We start from the raw sequence: 18,100 nt of genomic DNA on the forward strand, positions 1-18,100 counted from the left end.
GATCCTCTGTTTTCTTCTCTTTGCATAACTTCTCCTTTTCTCCACAACAAACGTCTCGTCCGGTTCCTGTTCCTGACCTCCTTCTCCGACAAAGAAAGTCAAACCTCCGAACCACCCAATTTCTCCTTCGTGGCCTCTACAACCAATTCTACCTCACGCAATCCCCAAAAAACAACAAGACTTCCAAAATGACAAACGATACACTCGCAACCACCTCAGTCCCCGCGGCCACCAAGCCCGTCCTTACCGCGCAGAACGGCGTCGAAACCCCCCTCTTCTCTACGAACCTCATCTCCCCCGAAGTCCTCGCCGTCCTCCCCCCCGGCTACACAATCCGTCCCCTCCACCGCTCCGACTTCCAACGAGGCTACCTCGACGTCCTGCGCGTGCTGACGACCGTGGGCGACGTGGACGAAGACAAGTGGAACCAGCGGTACGACTGGATCTCCTCGCGCAACGACGAGTACTACCTGCTGGTTGTGTGTGACGATGCGGAGCGGATTGTGGGCACGGGCAGTTTGATCGTGGAGCGCAAGTTTATTCACTCGTTGGGGCTTGTTGGTCATATTGAGGATATTGCGGTGGAGAAGGGGCAGCAGGGGAAGAAGTTGGGGTTGAGGATTATTCAGGCGTTGGATTTTGTGGCGGCGAGGGTTGGGTGCTATAAGGTATTCCTCTTTTCTCCCTTTTCGTTTTTCTTTTGATTTATGAGGGACATTAGCTAACGTTTTGCAGAGCATTCTCGACTGCTCAGAGGCTAATGAGGGTTTCTACGTCAAGTGCGGTTTCAAGCGTGCTGGACTCGAGATGGCGCATTACTACTGAGATTCTTCATAACGACTTCACGGATCGTTGTCTGTTAAATGTCTTTTATCCTGGCGTTTCCTGAATTACATGTTGAGAGCGACTACATAGATTTCGAGTCCTCGTTTCGATTGAGATCTTTCGAGAAAGCGAGATGGAACTCGGCTGGTATTGCATTAAGATCAAGGCATTGATGGATCCATGACCAAATGCGTCTCGTCTTTATATAGCGGGACATTAATGGATTATAGAGTCACGGTTTCTATTCATGGCGAATAGTGTGATTATAGTTAACCTTACGAGCAAGACTTTCGGGTATAATACATGTTGCATTCATTGATTGTTCATGGACTATATCGGAGAACCGACCGGTATCCTAGAGGTTCAAGGGAGCTACCGAATGGGCGAGTACGTAAATGGATTGCCATGACAGACTACTGGCGCATCATAATGCTGCAAATCAAATAGATGCATTCGCTATTTGATTTCATCAAAGGCATAGCCTTTTGGAAGGCAACCAGCCAACATCCAATATCCGTTGTTAAGCAGAGTCAAAAAGAAAACGAAACACTGAAATTCCCTCGTGCTGATTGTTTCAAAAGCCCACGGAAATCATGAACCCATTTCATTAACTCTCAAACCAGAAACCAAGCCACTTATAAAACAAAGTAGGATATCCCATGGTATTCCCGAATAAAAAAAGCGTTGGCCCGGCGAGTAGTAGATTGACAAATTCAATTTTTCCCCACCAACATAAACCCCCCGAATCCTCAAGATGATGCTGTTTTGTAGGTTGTCTTGTCGTCGGTCGGATAATTCCCGCTCGAAGTCATCATCTTAGTTTTTCACCGTATCGGAAGAAGAGGTTCGACTAGTTTATGCGCCAGGGTTGGGGTTCATCTGTCGAGTTCGTCAGCTTCGTGTTCCTTGCCGTATCATCAAACTCCGGATCTGTTCAGTGGAATGGTCGAAGCTGGAAGATACAGCTAAGATGCTCGAGCCATGGAGCCGACCGGGCGCCCGCTGAGACATGCGAAGAATCCCAGAGTATCTCCAAGCTTCATTCCATCCCACGAACATCCAGAGTCGTTCGTCTTTTATCGAATTCAACGTACCTTCCGCTTGCCACCGGTCATGGTAACGTTGACGAAACGGCGGGTGTACTTGAGACGCTTCATGGCGCGGCCCTTGGGCTGCTTCTTCTTCTCTTGTGCCTCGACCTGCAATTATCGAATATTGATCAGCATTTTAACACCCATCAAAAACCATCGGTATATCGCGAGCGAAATCCCCCATAGCCCTCCTTTTTGTCGCCGACCCCCCAACTATCCCCTTTCCCCATCGGTGGCAACATCCCGTCCAACACATCTCATCTCATTTCGCTCGCAGATAACCGCTAAACATCAAAGAAAAAAGGAATAACCCACCTTAGGAGTCGCAGACTTGACCTTACCCGCACGGGCGAGAGATCCGTGAACCTTACCCATGGCTGCTGGTGGTGTTGTATAACTTGTCGGATCGAAATGGGGGAGGAGTTGTCAGAAAGGCTGCTTTGAGAGGGGGCGGCGGAAAGGGATCTGTGGGCAAAAACCGCGTTACACCGCCCGGTAAGCGAGATGGCGAGTTAGGTCGCGTAACGTGACGGGTATTAATGCCTGAGGTTGGAAAATTTCTTTTTCGAGGGGATGGAGTGGGTTTATTTGGGGGGGGTTTCAAGGGTGGTATTCTGGGGGTTTATATTTCCTATTTATTATTCCTTATTGTATTTTGTACAACGTTTGACTCGAGATATGACTGCATCTACAGTCATTGCTTTGATTCGGGGTCCTGAAAGGGCTTAGCGTAGGTTTGTGCCCTATGCTTATTGATTAGGGTCGGGCGTATGGTATTGTCACGATTTATTACGGATTATGTGATACGCTGGCGATAAGCCTGATCGCCATGACGCTGTATGGTGTATGGCGCTAAGTACGGAGAGATCCTGGAGACTCCGCCAATATCTAGTCATACTAGCCGGTAGACAGTAAACGATGCTGGCTGGCAGGGAATAGTTCTACTCTCGCATTTGAACTATGTCGCGTAGTACTACAGACCCAAATGATAACAGACATTATCACATTTTCTTTTCCATTTATTGGCTATAAACCATGGCGTAGTGATAGAAACAGCCTGAAAGCCGAGCGGGAAGCTTCATCCGCAAAGAAACCCTTCGCTCACATCGTACGCCGAACTGTTGTAAACGATTTTGTTTAGGAAAACAAATCCCAGCTCCGGGGAGAAGTATCATAGAATTCCAACCACATGAGATTCTCTTGTACTAAAATGGAAAAAAGAACACCCAGCCCAAGCCTAAACCGTTTTTAAGTACGCTTCTTACCACCCTGCTTGGCACCACCCTTGGCGGCACCGGCGGCGGACTTGGCCTTGTCAGCCTTCTTAGCGCTCTCGGAAGCGGCCTTCTTCTCCTTGGCCTGCTTGATGGCGTCCTGGCGAGCGGCGGCACGGGCCTCGGGGCGCTGGTTGCGGCGCTCCTTGATCACATCGAGAGAGGCACCGACGATGGCACGCTGGGACTTCACGACACGGCGAGAGCGCTTCTTAGCAACTTCCTGTTCGAGTTGAAAAATCACCGGTCAGCATCTTGTTTCCATATTGCGTAGTTTCCCCTCTATTTCAACCAAATATCCCATCTTCATCTGTGCCGGTGTGTAACGGTTCGATGTATTCGTCGAATTCCTTCGTATCCCCTCTTCTCGGAAACGACTCGAAACTCTCAAACCAAAAGGGATTGGGCGGTACTGACTTCAGAGATACCCTTCTTGTGCTGGCGACGGTAGAGGACAGTCCAGGATATCCGGCGAGGGTTCTTGCGCTGGAGGAAAAGCGACTCGGACTTTCCGTTCTGGAAGCGGAAGATCTTGCTGTCGCCACGGACGAACAGCTTACCCTATAATTTTTTTAAAAAAATTCCCGTTAACCAGCCATTCTCATAGAAACGTATAGGTAGGCGGCGAATTCGTTGTCTCGATTCGATATGCAAGATCGTGGCGGGTCATCGATAAATGACTTCGACAGGCCTGCCTGCCCGGGGGGGGGCACAAACACACCTTTCCAGGGTAGATCTTCTGACCGCTGAAAGAATCGTCGTAGGTACGCATCTTGGTTGTCGGTGATGCGCAGCCGGTCGAGTGTTGTCGGTTGGCGTTGGGTGGTTGAGTCGAATCGCTGCGGCGACCTGGTCGTGAGACTGACACAATTGTGGTGCGGCGGTGCGGAGCCTCGCTAAAGTGCGACACGTGATCTCGGCTGCCCTTGGTTGGCCGAATCGTCTCCCGGAGCGGCAAGAGTATAACGGGGTTGGATATCAATTATTTTCTACAATTAGATTTAATTGAGAATAAAGTACATTTATTATCATGGTTACTTGACGTCGAAATCCATTTGCTGCTGGGGTTATGTTCTTTGTCCGCTTTATAGGCAGGTATATATGCTATTTCGGTAGCCCTCACTCGTCTCCAGTACTAGTACAATTGCCTTCTTCTTCCATTTCTCTTTGGTTTATCATTAAGCGGCCCGACATATTACATTACAGCAATGTGATGCCTTCATCATGCCAGTCGCAAGGACCCCAGGGATCGGGTTTACATTCCTATACGGCTAGGTCAACATCCATATCAAGTGATAGCAGCCCAGACACAACGAGGAAACCATTGTACATACCTTGCACTGAACATCCCGACAAGCCACATTAAGACAAATCCCACAGCACTCTGGGCAGACATATCGCCCGCAACCCCCACCCAAAGTACACATAATGAAGGTCGTATTATCCCGAACATGCGACCCCAATGCCTCAATATTCGAAACGATCCTCTCAGCCTGGGCAGCTTTGAAAGCGCATGTTTCAGGATCCTTCTTCGCGCGACAGCCAGCCTCGTACATGCAGCACGCAGCATGGCAAACCGCGCAGGCTCCCATGCAGGAGGCGCATCTTAGATTCTTCGTGTGCCACATTCTGGGGTCGTTGGGTCGCTGTGGGGAGTCGGAGTCTTCTTCGGCGCGGAGATCGACCTGGGTTCCGGTGATTTCGCGGATGTGCTTCAGCTGTTGGAATTGTTAGTGAGGGTTAGCTAGGTATGGATTGGGCGCAGACCTACCTTCTTTTGGAAGGAAATCGCCTGCTCGTCCTCTGTTTTACCTAGCAGGGCATTAGTGCATCACAACCAACGAATCAGCAACCCACTGGTACCCACCCTCTTTCAAGGATTGACTGGGGCCAGATACGGCTTCTGCGAAGTCGAGGTTGGGAAAGGCAGTGTCTCCTGGAAGAACCAAACCCCGTCAGCCCAAACCGCTTATCTAGGCAGACAATACGGTGTAACGCACCACTAAACGAACTGATGTACTTCGAAAGCTTGCCATGAGAACCAGAGGACCTATGAGTCGCATCACTCTTCTCAGTAGCCTGAGAACTGACAGAACTAGCCAACGAAAAACGCCGAAAGTCTCCAAAACCAGTAAGCGAATACAGACTGGATCGCTGAGAGCTGACTGCTGTTTGTCCCGGAACCCCAGCGAACACTGTAAATCTTTTTAGAAAGGAATCACGCTTTATTTTCTCCTTGGTTTCGTTCGCGGGCTCTGAGCTGCGGCTCCCGGGACTTTTGGGGCTAGTTGGAGGCAACAGATCCTCGTATCTCTCGTCTTTCGAGTGAGGAGCGTCCTCGAGCGGCTTAGCTGTGACGTCGGAAGAGCTGTCCAGCCCTAGGTTGGAGTTCGTATCGGCCGTAGACCTAAAAGATCGTTCTTTTAGTTTGGAATTTATCTTTTTGGGAGTAGTAGGGAGTTGCTTACTTTCGCGTCTCCTCTATGTCCTGATCGTCATCGCTGTTGGAATCTGAGAACGCCGAAGACTCAATCGTAAGTTCAAGTGTCTGTTCACCAGAATCTTTACTTCCTGCGTCCCCAACGTCGATGGGAGTCTTCAAGCTCATGGTTGAAAATCTGGAAGTAGATGGCTGTTAGGTAGATGTATTAGCCGTCTGGATGGTTCTTGGAGAGTTCTAGTACGCACATTGCAAATGTTTCAAATATGAGCTTGGTGAATGTACGGGAACAGTGAATAACCAGGCTAGATGCAACCACATTCTCTCTATATCAGGGACTTGCGATACCAGCAGGAATTTATCATGTCTACTCACGATACTTCTGTCAATATTGATTAGAAATCTGCAGCCATTTCATGAAGGACCAATTGTTCTGTTGACCTATAACATAAATATACATTACGATTCAATCGTCGACAATAAAGACATTGAACACGAGAGCCTTGGCTCTGCTGTATGCTATGAAATAGTTGTTAGGGACGCTATATACAAGATAGAGGATAAGGAATGCTCTCCAGTTCAAAAGAAGATTGAGAGCGCAGGTAGCACGGCAGCTTGCCTGCCAAAAAAGCAAAAGAATAATTCTATGGCCACGGTAATCGCCCCTTCATAATCACTTCGTCACTGAGTTATTCGTATTTTCGTCATAACAGGTTTGATTGAACTTTTGCTTCCAACAATTCAAGTCATAGCATGTGTTCTCGTCCACTCCTTTGCAGTCTGGATAGCAGCTGGTTCATCCTCCTTCCAGCGCTGAGCAACGTCGTTGGCGAGAGGGTCGTCCGGGTTCGGTGCACCAAGCAAGGCTTGGATCGAGAGCAAGATTGTGCGGATTTGTAGGGCAGGCGACCAGTTGTCTGTAAACGGGTGTTAATTGACCATATCCCGAGCCATATTCAAGTATCGTATGAAGGGTACTCACTCTTCAAGACATCCAAGCAGATGCGTCCAAGGCGGTCGATGTTGGGATGGTAGATCTTGGTCAAGAATCGGATCTTGGGAGGAGTCATGGGGTAATCATCCGGCAGGAACAGCTCGAGGCGGAAAATGCCACCTGTTTCGAGAAAGTGTTATAGGACATTCCAGCAGCGATATGTCATAGCGGAGGTCTCCTACCCTCATATGGAGACTGCACAGGTCCATGAATCGAAACATCAAAGTATCTCAGGTTCTCTTCGTGAGGCACGGCGTTGATACCAGGGACCCTAACGGGCGATTCGTCAGCAATCGCCCATAGCAAAGAAATCGTAGGTGCAAATAGCTTACGGCTCTGCCATAAGACGCTCGGTTTCCTTTATAATTCTCTTTGGCAACGCCATCTTCTTATCGTCCACCGGGGTGGGGTGTATGGTTTCGCTGCTGGGTTCTGGTGGGATTCTCTTCCTTTTGACGCAAAGAAAGAAATGTAAAAGTATTCAAGCCACGAATCGGTAGCGTCTTTCCAGCAAAGTCGTGTGCTAAATCGCCAAAAACGACCAAGGAAAAGTCTAAGTTACCATTGGGGATGCTCTTCGACGTCGTCTTATGTAACCAGAGGGGCACTGCGTCAGGGTTCCTCACCGCCTGCCGTAGCTTGTACGGCGAGCGACACAGACCTCGAGTGCAGCCTGTGATCCTTTCTTTTTCTCCAGCTCTCTCCACAGCAACCTAGGTTCGTTTCGGCGGAGAGATCCATAATCTATTCTCCGTATAGATCATCTGCACAGACGTCGGATTCATTGTCGAGGTAAGTTGCTAGATCCCCAATGGAACTTGCACTATTTATACGGACAACCCTTCCTTATCTATATGTACCGGCTAACATTGGATTGTCTGCATTAGCTGCACTCCCAGCGCTTGGAAGTAATTTATCCCTCCCGGTCTAGTTCTTATCCGATTGATTTCTCGAATTCGCAATGCGCGCAAGCGATAGCGTCGGGTCCTTGCATTTCACATAGTCGACAACAATTCCATGGGTATCATTGAAATGCGAGCATCGTTCGGATTCTTGAATCATCCTCCACCATCCCGTTACATGATATTTGGAGAGACCCGGCTATCCTCCGGGGAACTCCTGGACAACAGCTGAACGGCAGGGCGTGGAGGAATTCGTCAAGGAAAACCGTGGATTCCCATCAAAAGCCATGTCCAACTCAATGGAGGCCAGGCCTCTGACATCGGCCTTTGAGAGTCCAACCTTTGGCGAAGACAGCACCTTCCATGTGGAACAGCCGGTTGGTTCTATGTCCATATCGCCATGTGGACGCGATGTAGTATTGGCGTCAAAGGAGGGTCTCCACATCATTGATCTCGATTCTCCGTACTCGCCGCCTCGGTATCTCCCACACCATACTCCATGGGAGGTCGCAGACGTTCAGTGGTCGCCGTTTGCGGCTCGCGATTATTGGGTTGTGAGCACGTCGAATCAGAAAGCTCTGGTGTGGAACTTGGCTATGAATACTTCGCAAAATTCCATTGAACATGTATTGCACGCTCATTCCCGAGCTATAACCGATATCAACTTCTCAGCCCACCATCCGGACGTTATCGCAACATGCTCTGTCGATAGTTTTGTTCACAGCTGGGATTTACGAACGCCCTCACGACCAGCTATTACGTTTTCCGACTGGTTTGCTGGGGCTACCCAGGTTAAGTGGAATCGACAAGACCCTCATGTCATCGCAAGTTCACACGATAGATTCCTTCGAATATGGGATGATAGGATGGGGGCAATTCCGATTCGATCTATTGAAGCGCATAATACCAAAATCTACGGCGTTGACTGGAACCGCGTACGTCCCGGCGCTTTAGTGACTTGCTCACTGGATAGGACTGTCAAGTTCTGGGACTATACCGCGGAACGCGACGTACCGGAGAAGTTGATCAGGACTCCATTCCCTGTGTGGCGTGCAAGGAATACTCCGTTTGGATGGGGCGTGCTGGCCATGCCCCAAAGGGGCAATAGCGACCTCCATCTGTATAGTCGCAGATCCGGAGAACAACCCGGTCCAACGACCGATGAGCTCCCCTTGGTACATAGCTTTCCAGGGCACAAGGGTCAGGTTAAGGAATTTCTTTGGAGACCTCGAGGCGGGGTAGTAAATGAGACCGATCACCGGGAATTCCAGCTTGTTTCTTGGGGATCAGATAAGGAGCTTCGCTTACACAGGGTGCAACCCGATGTCTTGCGGCGTGTTGGCTACGAGAAAGGGAAATCATTCATTCATAACTTGAATGTCACTCGTTCAGGCGCAGTCTACAAAACTTTTCGTGATGGCCCGGAAGATTTTGATGGCACAGGCTCTGGTCTATCAGCCGGCTCGCAGCCGCGTTTTCCCGATGGCACTGGGGTGAACAACACCATCTCAATGCCATATTCTCGTACTTGGGGTGGAAATGTGGACTCAAGAGTAGGCATGCGGGGTAAAACTACTGTCAGGACTGAGACCAATCCCATTGCGTGGATGCGCGGCGTCAAGATAGCGGGGTGGGACATCGAAACACTAGGAGACGAAATTTCGCACGTCGGGGAAAAGTTCACCAAAGTTGTTTTCGAATCCGTTGATGTGAGGCAGCGAAAGGCGACAATATCATTGCATGGACCGTGGGGTGCAGAGAGTGCATCCCTTTTCTTGAAAGCGGATATCAAGTTTCCGGTCGAGTACCCTAGGGCGTCGATACCGATTTTCAACATTCAAAAAACAGCAGCCGTTACAGATCAGCTCGCTACCAGGCTGGTCTCAGATTTGAAAACCATTGCAGAATCTTATCTATCTCGTAAGAGAGGGTGTCTTGAAGGAGCCGTCCGTTACCTTCTAGGCGAAAGTACTTTGGAAGAAAGTATTGCATGGATTCAAGGAGAAACTGCCGAGACAGTGAAATCGCCTGTCAACGGTGGGCTGGGAGGCGATGACTCGAGCGATGAAGACGAAGTCGGGCTGTCGCATAGCCAGGATCTGGGAATGAGCTCAGAGCTCCTTAGGCCGGTTAATGCCAACGTGATGGTGCCAGTTGCCAAAGCCTGCGGTGCGCTCTGGGCGAATGACGGTCGCTTAGTATGCTTCTTTCCACCAAAGAAGGACAAGTCGGCAACCATGCTCGAAACCTTGGGGTTCAAGGAGATGACAAGGCTGTCTAGATCTGATAAGGTTTTCGAGGGATTTGGTCGCCTTCAGACCGCATCTCCCGGGCCTCGAATAACGGGTACCATAGCAAGCACTGATGATGGCGTCTCAGAATATTCCGACGAGTCAGACACCGAATCATCAAGTTCTTCGGGCTCATCTGACATGTTGTCGTCGGGATTGCCAGCCCGTTTCCCGGCTCCTCAAACATGGCGCAGCGCAGGTAGTCTTGGGTTCCATCGACCCAGGTCAACGGACAATTCACAGAGATCAATTGGCGGTAGTGGACATATCAAGCCTTCCGAAGCTTCGCAGACCGTGGTGTCAATTCATGATTTTAGCAGTCTCCTACCAGCGAAACGCGAGCTGGCGAGTAAATACCGGATATGCGGCAAGAGCGTGGATGTCTGTGCCCATAATGCTTCGGTGGCCCTTGATTCCGGATATCACGAGTTGGCCCAGATTTGGGGCCTTGTCAAACTGATATTGCTCAATCAGCAAAGCCCAGGGTTCGAATCTGAACACGGAATCTTCCAGCGCCGTCCCTTCAGGTCCACGCAAAGAAAAGATAGCGTTGTTGACACGAGCTTCGACGCCCCAAACCCAATCCAGTTTCTCAACAGAGCAGCAGGGAAAGGCCTTCAATGGGGTAATCACCCTTTCGGTCGGTCTTGGCTTATCCCAGCTCTGTTCGATCATTTCGAGCGCATTGGTGATGTACAAATGGTTGCTATGCTCTCGTGTGTCCTTCATGAATCCAATAGCGAGGGAAACCTCACTCGTGATCAACGTGGGTACGGTGGATTAACTCCCAGGCGCACGGAGCCTCTTTCTTCATTGGATGCTCCTTCTGAGACCGCGGCCGCGCAAAGAAAATCCCAAGAAGCAATTACGCCTGTCGGTTCAGCGTCAAAGGAAAGTCACATGTTACCCGCGGCACAGAGCTCTGGACGTTCGTCAAGCGAAACTTGGCGCGGTACCTCCCCACCCTATTCGACAGGCACGACTCCTCCTGCAACCTCTCGACCAGGTGCCATATCTGCAGACAGGAAGCATGCGAGTCAGACGGTTTCAATCGCGACATCTCCGGATCAACAATCACAGCCACGCAGTAGCTCCGGTATTGGTTCAGTTTTGGCCTCCTCGCTTTCTCGATCTTTCACGTTTGGCCCGTCGTCAGCCTCTCCTCCAACTAGTGTCTTTGGTAGGAAAAAGCAAAGCCCAAGCGGCAGTCCCAATGCGCCCATTGCATGGCCCAGTGGCGCGTTCCCCGCGAAGGCTGCGGCGAATAGTACTGACCATCTGATGGTCCCGACTGCACTCAATTCGCAAACACACTCTGATGCAGGGAGCGAAAATACCCAGGCTGTCCCCAAACAGCAAGCGAGGCTCAAAGTTAGCATGAAAAATCAAGGAGCTTTTGACAACGTAGGGCCTTCTCAAGACTCGTTTTTGGATCCCAAGAAGGATTGGCTCTACAGGTCGTATCGTACAACCTATTCTCGTTTGCTTTCCATTTGGGGACTACCAGTTCAACAGAGCGAAGTCCTTAAAATCGGTGGGGTTATCGAATGTGATTCCAGTCACCGTCGTGCTAGAGCATCATTCTCATTTCCAACCTTGGTCCGCAGTGACTCGGAGTCCGCTGAAGACAACCCGGGAAACCAAGGCCTCGAAATCCAGCGACATTGTTCCAGATGTGGTCATTCTCTTCAGATGTCAATTTTCTCAGTACCACCTTCGATTGAAGCATCAGCGGAAGCAAAACCTTCCGAAGGAACTAGCGTTACCTGTCCGAATTGCAGGCCCAAACAGTCACTCCCCATCAGCCTCCCTTGTGTAATCTGTGGAGAGGTGATAGAGGGGATGCTCATCCCCTGCCTTAATTGTGGCCATGTGAGTTGCTTTACCTGCCACCAGGCGTGGTTCTCGAAGACCTCGAGCCAAAGCGGCGAAGACAAGACTACTACAACACCCGGACAGGAGCAGGAATTTCGATCCTGCCCTAGCGGTTGTGGCTGTATCTGCTCTGAACACATAACGGTCAAAATTCCAGTGCCCTGGACCTCGCCAACTCCCAGCCATTCACGTGAAAGGTCTCTAGATAGGCCACGCAGCGGACCGGCTGATTCGTCAAGATTATCCAGTGACCTTTTCCCCAGAGATGAACAGCACGAAGGGGATATCGAGTTCTGGCGAGCATCGCCTTTTGCATCCCTTGCACGGGGTCTTGGTGGTGGAATAAGTCGGGGATTTCGCAAAGACGACAGACGCTTGAGATCGAAGTCGACCAGCTCACACAGTACCTTGGCGTTTGTACCGAGGAGGAGTGCAATGAACCAAGTGGAAAACACTTGATTGTGATGATGTGGCGTTCCTATTGCATGGACTTTTATTTTTCTTCTGTATTCCTTTCTCGCGCTATTTGATTATACCCCTGTTCTCGAATCGTTTGTTGCATCTGATTATATCCGTGATTTATAAGCATGGTGTGGGCGTCTGGCGCTGTTTCTTGTACTGCCTTTCTGAGTACATACTCCCCTTTTGGCTTACTGGTTTCGAGATAGGTTGATTGATACCATAGGTCATGGTGAACAGCATCTAGAATTGCAATCGCATCTCTTCTAATCAGATGTGTGAGCTGAACGTTTATTCTAACTAAGCTACGAAGATGACTATCTTTTTTCCACTATGTATGCTATTGATACAGTATCATCAGCAGTACCAATGCACCCTAGCTAAGTTCGCATAATACCTCTGTTCCGATGGGGTTGAATTATGTATAAAGAAGATAAGTAGAAAGCTCCAAGTGTGTTAAGAGCATGTGGTAATTCTGCAAGGCCTAGTCCAGATGCCTTACGACCCAACCGGAAGATATCTCCCCATGAAGCGAGATATCGGGTATACCAGCATAGCAATGAATCAATCCCAAACCAACCTCAATACGTCTCCCCAAGCTCTTTAAGCTTCAATTTCTTCGGCACAACAAAAAGCGCACTCGCCTCAACACAAAGCCCACCCAACGGATCCCTCACCTCCCCCGTAACATAAGCCTTCCTCTCCGTGATCCTCTCCTTATCCAGCCTCGAATGGAAAGTGTAGAAATGGCCCGAGTACACAGGTGCCCGGTAGTTGAGTTGCAGGTTCGCAGTGACGCCGGTTTTCCCGGGGAAGCTGCGTAGCGCTACGCGGCCGAGGTTCTCGTCGATGACGGTTGCGAGGGCGCCGCCGTGGGTGATTGTGGGCCAGCCTTCAGTGCCTTCGCCTAGGAAGACGATGCTGATGGATTCTTGTTCTTTGCGGTTGTAGAATACTTTCTGTTGCGGTTTGGTTAGTGTTCTGTTAATCTGGAATGGCAGCCGACTGGCTTGCGCATGCGCCAGAGGAAAAGAAAGGGTAACAAACCTGCAGCGCTAACCCCCTACTCCCCCTCAACGGCCCCGCCGTCAACCGATGCCTATTCTCCTCCTCCGAATAATTCTGATAAACATCCGACTCCTCATAATTCGGATTACTCCTTAACTCCATAACAATCGGAGTAGCCTTCTCATATATCTGCAGCAATTCCTCCATGACAATCTTATCCTCAAGTGACCCCGGGACCGGCGGCGCGGCTACTTTCTCTTCAATCAGCTGTCCTGCGAGCATACCTAGCCCACCGAATATTGTGGTGTAGGCTAGACGGCGCAGCCATATTGAGCGTTTGGAGGGTGCGTTTGCGTAGGCAACGGTGCTGGTGTATCGCGGGAGAGGGGAGGGCGAGTTGGTGAGGCGGGAGATGGGGCGCGTGGGTGCGCTGAGGAGGTGAGTTTGGGATCGTAATGCTGCGCGTGGACCGAACATGGTGGTTACATAGCAATTGCACGTCGCGATCGAGGGGAGGTTGATGCGACTGAGATGCCGAGGTTGGTTCGTGGATATCACGTGATGGTACTCGCTGGTCTACTTCATATTCTTAACCCTCTAGTCCTTTTGTTCTATTCTATTTTTCTTGTTTTTGGCCTTCGTACCTCATATACCCTGGTCAAAGATACATGGAGATCAATGCATTTGAGATTTCCCAGCATGAATAGTATTTGAGATTGTGGTAGGTAAATATATCCGACGTTGTTCTCCAACAAACGAACAGAATTGTCATGTCCAAGAAGTAAACAAGAATAACATGGGAATCGTGTCTTCTTTCTATGTATTTAAGTTTAACAATAGAGATATGTCCTAGTTTATGTTGGACAGACCCTAACAATGACCATTTGCCGCATAGTCCGTGAACAATTACTCCGCAGTGGGCAATTCAACCGCACGGTAGAGAAGAATAAGTGCAGAGTGGGATTCACCTGAGAATATATGTTAGCGTAGTTCATCCTCACATGTATATACGGAGTTAACTCACCTCCACCAGAAAGAGTCTCGATCTTCTCAGCCTCCACTTCAGTGACCTTGTCATCATTGAACCACCACCACTTTCCGTCCTCGTCGCTGCCATTGCTCTGTTGCTTCTTCACGTATGCCGTGTAATGACCGCTGTCGGCACTGGCACCCTGGTGAGTGATAACACCACGCAAATCGTAAAGACCAGACTGGTTCGTTCCAGCCTCAGCGGCGACCTTGGGATCGACGAGGGCAGCAAGCTCCTTCTTAGCAGCAAGGATGGATGCAGCCGCTTCTGCTTCGTACTCCGCATCCGTCTTGTACGCTTCTGTCATCTCTGTGTCCTTATCACCTGCCTTTCCGGACTCCTTGCGCTCTTCCGTTACCTTCTTTTTCTGCATGGGCTCCATGCTGGATGCTCCCACTGCCCGCTTCTCTTCTTCATCTCTATGGGCGATCTTCTGGCGCTTTCGAGCACGCTCCACATCCGTTTCTTCTTTGCGAACTTCGCGTAGCTTGTTCCTGACAGGCACAAGTTGGTTCTTGAGTTCTTCGGTACAGAATTCCACAGCGTCAAGTTCAGCGGGAAATGACACTTTGCGCATGATCTTCGCTTTCTTCTGAGTCTCACGCTTCCAGAAGAACCGAACGAAGTGCACCGTCAGGTACTTGGGGAGTCGGGCGACGCGTGAGCGCTTCGTATAGATCGCGTTACAGTCGAGGGTTGGCGAGTTCTTTTCAATCTTCTCTTCAAGACCATCCATGATTCCATCATGCAAGTGGTTAGTATCTTTGCCAATGTGGCAGTCAAGCTTGTAGAAGACATCCGAGCTCTTTGTAGGCTGCTCCCCAACTTGCTTCGCCGCGGCATCATCACATTCGGTCTCCGATTCAAATTGTCCAGCGAGATACTTGTCAATAAAAGATGCCTCGGATCCTTCACCTTCCTTGACCATCAGCTTCTGCCGCAGCTGAGCCAAGATCTGCGACCAAGCCTCTTCAGCATCCTGTTGAGCATAACCATGTCCATTCCTGTCCTCCTGGGCGAATTGGGGGAAAGCGTTTCTCAATGAGTTAAGGAACATGAGCGGCGGGAATCCCTCTTGCGTCTCGGACATCTGCTTGAACAAGTCCCGGAGGGAAGCAGTGAGATCTCCAGAGGCGCCCAGGCCGCCTAGACCAAAGCTGCTGAGATCACCAAGTCCCGACGACCCACCGGAGCTCGAGGGCTGGTAGTTCTGGAGTGCATCCTGAAGCTCGGGAACACCTCTCAGGGTCTGCAGGGTCGAGTTCAGGTAGCAAGTGTTTCCAAGATTCTGCAAACCGGAGGGAGTGGCGCCCTCTGCCCTTGCAGCCTCAGCCTCCGTCATATCCTCCAAGAACTTCATTGTCTCCTTAGGGCGTCCCAAATCCTTAACAGTCCCATCTCCAGAGGGTGTGCCCATCATCATGAACGTTTGATTCGGCTTGGCGTTGAGGGAAGACAGGGGCGTATCATCCTTGAGCTGGCCTCCTTTGACCAAGATCTTCTGTCGTTCAGGTTCGACACCGGTGAGGGAGTACAACTGGAACTTGAAGATTTCGCCGTTCGACGAGGGATCGAGCTCGACCTCGTGGCGTTTACCTTGGTGCTTGACAATGACTATATCGGAAGCGGTCTAGGTTAGTCACTGAAAGGAAAGTACGAGAAGCAGTACGGAATACCTGGAATAGAAGCCATTTTGCGGATATTTGTCTTTCTCAGAGGGTTTGAAGTATTAGCAAGCCGCTACTGGACTTTCGTTGGGTAGAGTAACAGGTACGATACAAGAGGCGATTGATCATCATAGCAGGCGTGGGGCAGGAAACATGCAAACTATGCAAACTAAACAAACAGCATCGACATCACCGCCCCGAGCGGGACGGCCGTAGTCGGGCTCCTGAAGCTACGTTGAGCATTGATAGTACTATCATCTTACTTTCCAGACTGAACTATCGTGCGGGCTTGCTATTTCTCTGGTGATTGGCAGAATATCCTCGGATTCCTACATTTATATCACATCAGCAGTGTCGTCATCACGTCGGCGGAGATAGCAGTTGCAATACAAAGTACACCATTGGACCTCCGCATTCCCCTATCATGGTGAGCTTCAGTATCAAGAACCGATAATCACATTGATTCTAACAACCTCTAGTCTCAATCATTGCGCCCTTACCTCCAATGTGTCCGCTCGTCGCTGACCGCGGCTCTTGCGGTTTCCAACTTCGCTTCGCAAACGTCCGAACGACATAACGTGCCGGAAATCGAGGCTGCCACGTCCCCCGAACTCCTCCTCAATCCCCTGACCGTTTCGCGCAACGAGAACGAGAGAGTCCTCATCGAGCCCAGTGTCAACAGTGTCCGTGTGAGCATCAGTATAAAGCAGGCGGATGAAATCGAGCATATCCTTGTCCATAAGTTCACGAGGTTCTTGACGCAGCGCGCGGAATCTTTCTTCATCCTGCGGAGGAAGCCAGTAAAGGTGTGTATGGGATGATTGAAGGGATGGGGCAGATTTTACTGACGAATCAACAGGGCTATGATATCTCGTTCTTGATCACCAACTTCCACACCGAAGCCATGTTGAAGCACAAGCTTGTCGACTTTATTATCCAATTCATGGAAGAGGTGGATAAGGAAATCTCGGAGATGAAGCTCTTCGTACGTTTTGTACCAGGCTCAGATGTTTGTGGATGGAATGATGACGCTAACGTATCTCAGTTGAATGCCCGTGCTCGTTATGTTGCCGAATCTTTCCTCGTACCGGTAAGAAGTCATGCTCCAGCATATACCAGCGCCTCGCTAATATACGATCTAGTTCGACTAAACTCGCCTACAATCTGTTCTATTCTGTTCCACGAATGATAACTCAGCGTCGATTCTGTTGCTTGCATGCGACTTCTGCGCAAGCGATCTAGGCTGGTAATGGGAACCATACATTTCGCAGCAGATTACTATGTTCCCTCTTAGATCCTGAAGTCGTAACCCCGAATTTGCAATTCAACCTGTCCATAATTGTACCAAATCCAACTAGTGGCAGGCATCCTGTCTAATTATAAGCCAGTTAGTTTTGCCGGTTTCAGGAAAATTCGTAGAAAAGAGGATATCTATGTAACTTACTCCCAGGAACTATTGCTGGTCAGCTTGACTGATTTCAGGTATGTTACTGTTTGTGCTGTCTAAAGGGAAACACCTCTAACATAGAACAAAGAACAATCATATTATTTCTCTTTAGATATCTCATTGTTTTGATCAAGCATTCTACTACTTCTTTCTAATAACCTTCCTCCATCTACCTTACTTCACTGTATCGCATTTCACCCTGGCCTAAAGAGCTTCATTTTGCTGAACAGCCATCGAAACCTGAACTTTGCAACTACCAGCAAATGCAAACCGTTTGCACCATGTCTATCCCACATTCTGATCCGGTAAGCCTTTTAACCTGAATTATTTTTGACAGCTTGACTGAGCAAATTAGGGCGCTGCCTTACAGAAAGACTTGGAAACTGAGGAAGCTGCGACCATTCCAGCGCTATTGACAAGACCGCAAGAGGACAATACAATAAGGACAATAGGCGCTACAATAAGAGAACAGTGAATTCGACACATTGCTCCTCGCTATTGTAACCCCGCGCCATTACAATACTCTGCGAGACAATATTTCAATGCCCCCAGTCCTCGTCGCTTCTACCTCTTCGTTTCTCTTTCCATAACCTTCGTCACCAAGTCCTGAATTCTCGCAACGAACTATCAACCATGGCCTACCGACAGGGAAATACTCACTTCTCTGGATATGGAGCTTCTTATCCATACTCTCCCTTCATGTCTGGTTATGCTTACCAGCAGGACCAGTATCCCGGATCCCCGGATCTGCTTTCTCGGCCAGAAGATAACTTCTTGAACCCTAATTTTCATCCCAT

At 49.6% G+C, this 18,100-nt stretch overlaps 9 protein-coding genes across 9 annotated transcripts; 3 read left to right on the plus strand and 6 right to left on the minus strand.

The window, feature by feature from the left end:
- Positions 1-68: 68 nt before the first annotated feature.
- On the plus strand, positions 69-964 carry gup1 (glucosamine 6-phosphate N-acetyltransferase). The gene is made up of 3 exons (XM_022541792.1): positions 69-668; positions 736-826; positions 895-964. The coding sequence occupies exons 1-2, from the start codon at positions 189-191 to the stop codon at positions 823-825; spliced, it is 570 nt and encodes a 189-aa protein (XP_022401910.1). The 5' UTR covers positions 69-188; the 3' UTR covers position 826; positions 895-964.
- A 716-nt stretch (positions 965-1,680) lies between these two features.
- Positions 1,681-2,291, minus strand: ASPGLDRAFT_124243 (40S ribosomal protein eS30; the record flags this gene model as incomplete). Its single annotated transcript, XM_022540468.1, has 3 exons — positions 1,681-1,704; positions 1,920-2,024; positions 2,232-2,291. The coding sequence occupies 3 exons, from the start codon at positions 2,289-2,291 to the stop codon at positions 1,681-1,683; spliced, it is 189 nt and encodes a 62-aa protein (XP_022401911.1).
- An 885-nt stretch (positions 2,292-3,176) lies between these two features.
- Positions 3,177-3,962, minus strand: ASPGLDRAFT_91550 (60S ribosomal protein eL24; the record flags this gene model as incomplete). The annotated part of the gene is made up of 3 exons (XM_022550501.1): positions 3,177-3,413; positions 3,608-3,751; positions 3,912-3,962. Coding segments are annotated over 3 exons (432 nt in total), but the record flags the coding sequence as incomplete, so codon positions are not given.
- A 306-nt stretch (positions 3,963-4,268) lies between these two features.
- ASPGLDRAFT_57388 (uncharacterized protein) lies at positions 4,269-5,798 on the minus strand (the record flags this gene model as incomplete). The annotated part of the gene is made up of 6 exons (XM_022548251.1): positions 4,269-4,453; positions 4,525-4,908; positions 4,962-5,002; positions 5,058-5,126; positions 5,191-5,597; positions 5,659-5,798. 6 exons carry the CDS (start codon positions 5,796-5,798, stop codon positions 4,391-4,393), a joined length of 1,104 nt encoding a protein of 367 aa, XP_022401913.1. The 3' UTR covers positions 4,269-4,390.
- A 230-nt stretch (positions 5,799-6,028) lies between these two features.
- On the minus strand, positions 6,029-7,166 carry ASPGLDRAFT_169963 (E2 ubiquitin-conjugating protein UBC13). Its single transcript, XM_022542703.1, has 4 exons — positions 6,957-7,166; positions 6,807-6,895; positions 6,613-6,744; positions 6,029-6,547 (listed from the first exon to the last, which is right to left on the minus strand). The coding sequence occupies exons 1-4, from the start codon at positions 7,007-7,009 to the stop codon at positions 6,372-6,374; spliced, it is 450 nt and encodes a 149-aa protein (XP_022401914.1). The 5' UTR covers positions 7,010-7,166; the 3' UTR covers positions 6,029-6,371.
- Positions 7,167-7,675: 509 nt separating this feature from the next.
- Positions 7,676-12,643, plus strand: ASPGLDRAFT_1433718 (Mtc5p). Its single transcript, XM_022541794.1, has one exon. It carries the CDS (start codon positions 7,814-7,816, stop codon positions 12,149-12,151), a length of 4,338 nt encoding a protein of 1,445 aa, XP_022401915.1. The 5' UTR covers positions 7,676-7,813; the 3' UTR covers positions 12,152-12,643.
- Positions 12,644-12,732: 89 nt separating this feature from the next.
- On the minus strand, positions 12,733-13,636 carry ASPGLDRAFT_124692 (PaaI family thioesterase; the record flags this gene model as incomplete). Its single annotated transcript, XM_022540498.1, has 2 exons — positions 12,733-13,110; positions 13,199-13,636. 2 exons carry the CDS (start codon positions 13,634-13,636, stop codon positions 12,733-12,735), a joined length of 816 nt encoding a protein of 271 aa, XP_022401916.1.
- Positions 13,637-13,827: 191 nt separating this feature from the next.
- On the minus strand, positions 13,828-15,948 carry ASPGLDRAFT_148104 (ubiquitin-specific protease UBP6). The gene is made up of 3 exons (XM_022541953.1): positions 15,866-15,948; positions 14,184-15,803; positions 13,828-14,127 (listed from the first exon to the last, which is right to left on the minus strand). The coding sequence occupies exons 1-3, from the start codon at positions 15,879-15,881 to the stop codon at positions 14,066-14,068; spliced, it is 1,698 nt and encodes a 565-aa protein (XP_022401917.1). The 5' UTR covers positions 15,882-15,948; the 3' UTR covers positions 13,828-14,065.
- Positions 15,949-16,100: 152 nt separating this feature from the next.
- ASPGLDRAFT_46211 (actin-related protein 2/3 complex subunit 4 family protein) lies at positions 16,101-17,256 on the plus strand. Its single transcript, XM_022546397.1, has 5 exons — positions 16,101-16,283; positions 16,336-16,662; positions 16,716-16,841; positions 16,902-16,946; positions 16,999-17,256. Exons 1-5 carry the CDS (start codon positions 16,281-16,283, stop codon positions 17,005-17,007), a joined length of 510 nt encoding a protein of 169 aa, XP_022401918.1. The 5' UTR covers positions 16,101-16,280; the 3' UTR covers positions 17,008-17,256.
- The last annotated feature ends 844 nt before the right edge of the window (positions 17,257-18,100 follow it).

The sequence above is a fragment of the Aspergillus glaucus genome (genome assembly GCF_001890805.1).
Source record: "Aspergillus glaucus CBS 516.65 unplaced genomic scaffold ASPGLscaffold_8, whole genome shotgun sequence".
Lineage (NCBI taxonomy): Eukaryota > Fungi > Ascomycota > Eurotiomycetes > Eurotiales > Aspergillaceae > Aspergillus > Aspergillus glaucus.